Raw genomic sequence first — 5786 nt, 5'->3', positions numbered from 1 at the left:
ATGCTCTTATATTAGCATGCTAACGTTAGCTTTGCCATTGCATTTACAGCTACACAGGTAATTAAACCTGGCAGCAGGTAGTGGTCGTATGTGGATATTTAGTATTAATTGACGTGTAACAACTAGTTGGTTTGGTTTTAACTCTATTTAGTTCTAAAGTGTTAAAATCGCAAAGTTTAAGCTAAGCTAAGTTTGAGTAGTTGCCGGGGCTCAGAGGGCGGGTTAAGGTCAAACGGGTACCGTTAAAAAGATTGGTAATGTACGGAAGAGCTTTGCATTCATTTGAGATTTTTAAAGTATCTCATTAATTATATAACGATATCATTTTCCTGATAGAAGAATCTGCTCAGTTTGTCTGAATTAATCACTTAAAGAGAAGATTTTAGTTTTTCTCAAGTGAACGTAATGCACCTCTCTGTGGGAATGTGTTCATAATGTAGTTTAATAAGTTTAACTGTATTAAAACATGGTGGTTTTCAGGGCCGGGTCTAGACAGGCATGTATGAGGGGGCAGCCACAAATCTTGAGGGGGCATTGTGCCTAACCCTAACCCTAACCCTATTTAGTTTGAGGGGGCACAACATTTATTTGAGGGGGCCAGGCCCCCTCTTGCCCCTGCCTAGACCCGGCCCTGGTGGTTTTACAGTGGGTGAGTCCTCAGGTGACAGCACCTCCTGCTCGGCCGGTAAAGCCTGGTATTCTCGGCCTCCTCTCACGGCACACGGGTGGGTCATGACACCACCGTGTTAATCCCCCGGGTTGTGTCGGTGCCTACACCCGCCGCTGAGGGGATTACCAGGGACAGAGCAGTGGGCCGGGCACGTTGCAGCGCCGGGCCGGCCCACCTGACCCCGCGTCTGGGGATCTCACTGCCAGGGCACCGGCGGGTGGGGGCGGACCCGGAGGATGTGACGTCCAGCTCGGACAGGAGATGGAACCTCGTCCCGCAGACGCCGCCCGCTCGCCGCTTGTTGTCTGATGGGGATTAACGTGAAGATGGCTGAGTGACCGGTGTCCAGAGGGAAACATCCAGCGAGCCCCGCAGCCATGGACCTAACTTTTCTCCTGTCCGCCATTATCTTCACGCTCCTCGCCGTCGTGGTGGGGACGTCGCTGTTCGGCGGTTCCTCGCCCGTCGCGGACTTCGCCAACGCCCGGGCTTATTTCGGCCACCGGGGTGAAGGAGCTACCGGGGGACCGGAGCCACCGGGGCCGAAGCAGAACGGCCACGCACCGGAGAAGAAGAAGCAGAAGAAGGCGGAGGAGGACTGGTGCGAGATCAGCGGCAGCTCGCACGACCACTGGGACGTGGTGAAATGTGTGGAGTCAGTAAGTGTCCGATAATCTGACCAGTTGCTCCTGGTAAACTGGTTCATTACACAAATCCCTGCTAATCTGACGAGCCTCACACTCCGCTGCTGGGTGCTAAACTGCAGGTGCAACACGTCCACAGACACACAAACAGATCAGAGTACCATGTGTACAAATACTGGAATAATACTTCTGCAGTATGTTCCTGTCGTGTTTATTTGAGTTTATCAACTGTTAAACTAGAGAAATTCTATAATCGGAAAATACTCCAAGATCACTGCATGGAAATTTGAATTAACTGAGAGTAAAACATTATAAGTAAAAGTATTAACATGAAAGATGAAGAGGAAAGAGTGGGTATAATATTCTTATATTAAATTTAATTAGGGGGGTAATGGTTTTTACACTAACATTATAAATTGGATTGGATTAAAAGGTTAACAAACTCTCCATGAAAATACTTAAAGAATGATATTTTGAGAGCCACAATCTCAAAATTGTATATAAACTTTAAAATTGTACTATTAACATGAAAGAGGGGGCAAGAGGGGAAAGAAAACAAGTGGGTCTAATATATTTATATTATATTGACAATTAAAGGGTTTTGAAGAAAAAAACGAAACATTTATTTCATGGTAGTTTCATTAAGATAAAAAATAAATTTGCGTTTTTATGATACATATAATGGAGGAAATAATTACCATTTGAAAATGCTTAAATATTTGAGTGAAGTGCTAGAACATGGGAATTGAACTTAAGCAGCGGTGGAGGACCTTTTCGGAACCTTTATTCAAGATAATGATTCAAAGTTATAATTATGTTATAATTAATACAGAAGTTGTATAAATTTGTAGTAAATTACATATTTTCTGTTGTGTTTTTAGTCTAAATTGGGACAAACTTAGTAACTGCTCATTTTCAAATGACCGCTCATATTCCACACTGCTCTTCCTCTGGCCCTCAGCTATACACCGGCCAAGTTAGAAGTTGATCAGATGAGTGTTTGAAAATTAATAGCATAGACAGACAGAAAGAGAGCGTTTCTACATCTATTAATAGGACTAGTATTTTATTTTGAAAAGGGAAATTTGTCACCTAAGAGACAGGGATACACACGATGCAAAGTGATTTGTTTGGAGCTAAATATCTGTACAGCAGCTTCTAACCCAGCCGGCCTGCGAGGACGCACACACTGGTTCCTGAGAGGTAACACACGTTTGCATTATTTGGGGGACGACCTGTGCAGAATGATGGTGTGATGACCCCCGTCCGACCCTTTAACTCTCTGACAGGAGCAGGCTCATCCTCAGCTTCTCGTTGAAGAGCTGGAACCGGCCGAACACTCCTCCTCCACCAGATCCAGCCTGTCCACCCCCAGGCCCGATTCTAGGAACACGAGCTTAGACGTAGACTCGTCCTCCGAGGCCTCGTGGGGTCGTAGGTCATACATCGGGCTCTCTGAGAAGGAGCTCCTAAAGTGTGCTTTCTCTTACCCCCAGACCGAGGGAGCCACAGAGAGCCCGGGAACCAACGGTGAGCCCATTCACCCACTTTGAAACACTTAGTCATTCATATTTGTGATATACATTTTGTGATGATTTTTAATCCGTGTGTTGACTCTGTTTTATCAGACAAGATGGAGTCAAACGATTCGTTGAAGTACATCCCCGGGAAGTCGAGATCCCACCACTTGCAGAAGATGATGTCCACAGAGGAGCTGGAGGAGGAGCAGAAGTCAGTAAACACTACAGACACGGAGACAACTTAAGAGTTTAAGAATAAAAATAACTCCCTGGCTCTTTAATTCTTCAGGGCGACGCATGTTACTCATTTGAACCAACACAAAGCGTAGCACCCATCTGCCTTCACTGGCAGCCAGTTCATTTTTTGGGATTTTAAGGTTCTTTCAATAACTTTTAAAGCGTGGAACAATTTGTACAAGTTTCCTGGTTTCCACACATCTGTTGTGTGGTTTGTCCCTAGTGAAAAGCCTTGTCTCCCTCCCTCTAACCTTCCCCACGCTTCATGTGGCTGCTGTATCACCTCTCGGCTTTAGGCTAGACTGAGTAAGGACAGATTGAGTCTCTGCCAGGCATTAGGGCGAGGGATGAATGACGCCAGGCTCGAAGCGGGTGAATTACGTGAAGGAAAAGAGGAGTAATTCAAACCGAGGTAATTAAACGTTCGCTGTAATGCCGCTGCTCTATATCCTGCTCTTATCATTGCAGGATACACTCCCACACTGACTTTAACTGTCTGTAAGTCTGAACAAGGAGCAGATCCCGTAAAGTATGAGTTACTCTCACCCGTTTGTCCCGAGGGAGTCACCTTCTGGCCATTGTGTGAAAACCACATCAAAGCTGTTTTTCAGGCCAATTTGCATCAGGCCTCCTCATCAGCTCTTTATCCTCAAGTGGCCACGAAGCGACTGATGGGACCCGATCCCACTTATCCACCCCCCCGCTGCCCTGTTATTCCACATTAGACGTGTGCTTCTCGAGTGTCGCTCCAGGTGTTGATTGGGTCTGTGGCCGTCACCTCTGACAGATGGGGGTGTTAGTTAGTCCCCTGTCCATCCACAGGGAGGAGTCTTTGTGGCACAAACACAGGGACCTGGAGGGTGAAGGGGAATCGGAAGGTTTATGCAATGAGGTTGAAAATCTGTTCAAACGTGTCTGGATTGTGTCAGAGGATTTTCTTGATAGCAGCGCTCACACAGGACCTGATATACATCTTATTTACTGTGGCTGTAAAAGTAGAAATGATCAGACGTTACTTATTAAACACAGAACAGCAGAATTCACCTGCTTCAGGCTCAGCTTGTCTTTGTTTTTCTGCTCAGATGTGAATTATTAACTTTTACATCTCGACTCTCGGTTTATCTCTGTCTTCCCTTTTTACGTCTGTCCCCCCCCCCCCACCTGTCTCTCTTGGCTTTAGTTGTGTTTTCACCAGAGGCAATGAAGACTATGGAAAATTAATAGATGTAAGCTACTCTTTCATCTGAGGGTTACACTGCCTCTATGAATACGTAAGCTTGTTAACTTTGTGGTTGAACGTTAGATGATAACTGTCATCAACCCACAGATTGTAAATAAAGGTGGATGACCCATCCCCACCTCCTCCTGCTCCTGGAGCCAGAGTTTGTTATAGGCATCGCGGCGTGGAGCCCAGTCATCAGCGCACGTGCTCATCCAATCGCGAGTCAGTACAATAACTAAATTGAAACCAAACTTATCAGAAACCTGAACACTTAAATATACATTGTGATAATTAAAAAATGTATTTAACGTGTACTTTGTACTTTTTGTTTGGCTCATGTCCCATCTGCTCACTTGGAGGAGGTGAGGTATATGAGCTATACTGCAGCCGACCACTGGGGGCATCGCAATGATTTGGCTTCACTTATGGGAAGCTGCCATGTTGTCCATCTTTATTGACAGTTTATGGATCCACTATTTGATTGGCATTTTTCAGAGCTTTTAAAATTAATTTTATGATGTGAACACTGTCGAATGTACAATTGATTTATTCACCACTATGTCTTTTGTATATGTGTTTTCCCAGGGTGCAGCGTGAGCAGCTGGCCGCCATCTTCCATCTGCTGAAGGATAACCAGGAGACGTTCGGGGAGGTGTCGGAGGGAGACATGGAGGACCAGCTCCGACTCTACTCCATCTGAGACTCCTGTCTGACTCCTCGTGTCTGTGAGCACCGCTGAAGGACCCGTCCTGTGTGACCAAATACTTCCATCAGCCTGTTCTCAGTATTCAGAACATCTGCACCAAACAGATTCTCTCATTTGTGTTTAATGACTTTCTGTTTTTTGGGTTATCTCGTGCTATTTGTTTGTTTACTTCATGTCATTGAAACTACAGACCACATGAAAGGAAGACCAAAGGAAACAAGAGATTCTTATTTTAGGTACCGATTTGTAAAAGGAATACATGACTGTTAGTTTTATATCATAATTGAAAATGTTAATTTATTTACAAAACCTTTTTTTTTTTAAAGAAATCTTCATTATATGTGTTACATGTTTTAATCCCTGCATATCTTTCACTCTGCTGTGTAATAAACCACATTATGATTATGAAATAATGTGACTGTGTGTGAGTCCCTGGTTCCCTCAGTTGTTGTGTCTCTGTAGCAGGTAAACCCAGTAGCCCTGCCCAGTCACCCTGAGGCTTTTCCACCTGAACACAAAGGTGAGGAAGCAAAGCAAACACTTGTGTCAGTATCTTGATGAACAGCGAAGCGTCCACACGGCCGTCCAAGCCTTCAGGACTTTGTCTTCTCTGTTGGTCATCTCACTCAGCACCATGCTGGTCATTTTATCATGGGGACATTTGTTGGACAGCATCAGGTAAATCATATTTACGTTTTGAAAAGAGCTTAGAACAAATAGAAAATAAATAAACCAAGCCAAACCAGCTTGGTTTATTAACACAACATAAGCAAAAAGTGGTTTTCTA

General features: G+C 44.7%; 1 protein-coding gene across 2 annotated transcripts; it reads left to right on the top strand.

The window, feature by feature from the left end:
- The first annotated feature begins 928 nt into the window (after positions 1-928).
- LOC128426748 (matrix-remodeling-associated protein 7) lies at positions 929-5417 on the top strand. 2 transcript variants are annotated; one of them, XM_053413783.1, is made up of 4 exons: positions 929-1329; positions 2811-2844; positions 2943-3045; positions 4879-5417. In XM_053413783.1, the coding sequence occupies exons 1-4, from the start codon at positions 1048-1050 to the stop codon at positions 4991-4993; spliced, it is 534 nt and encodes a 177-aa protein (XP_053269758.1). In that variant the 5' UTR covers positions 929-1047; the 3' UTR covers positions 4994-5417. The 2 variants fall into 2 exon arrangements, with proteins under 2 accessions (XP_053269758.1, XP_053269757.1); XM_053413782.1 differs by having other exon boundaries at positions 2604-2844.
- The last annotated feature ends 369 nt before the right edge of the window (positions 5418-5786 follow it).

The sequence above is a fragment of the Pleuronectes platessa genome, chromosome 21 (genome assembly GCF_947347685.1).
Source record: "Pleuronectes platessa chromosome 21, fPlePla1.1, whole genome shotgun sequence".
Taxonomy (NCBI): Eukaryota; Metazoa; Chordata; class Actinopteri; order Pleuronectiformes; family Pleuronectidae; genus Pleuronectes; species Pleuronectes platessa.
The sequence above is the reverse complement of the archived record's forward strand: the minus strand, read 5'-3'. Positions and strand labels throughout refer to the sequence as shown.

Excerpts from the sequence above, each read along its gene's own strand:
- LOC128426748 (XM_053413782.1), top strand. The coding sequence starts at position 1,048 with ATGGACCTAACTTTTCTCCTGTCCGCCATTATCTTCACGCTCCTCGCC. Across the intron at positions 1,330-2,603 it reads TGGTGAAATGTGTGGAGTCA|GAGCAGGCTCATCCTCAGCT; the intron begins GTAAGTGTCCGA and ends ACTCTCTGACAG. Across the intron at positions 2,845-2,942 it reads AGAGAGCCCGGGAACCAACG|ACAAGATGGAGTCAAACGAT; the intron begins GTGAGCCCATTC and ends CTGTTTTATCAG.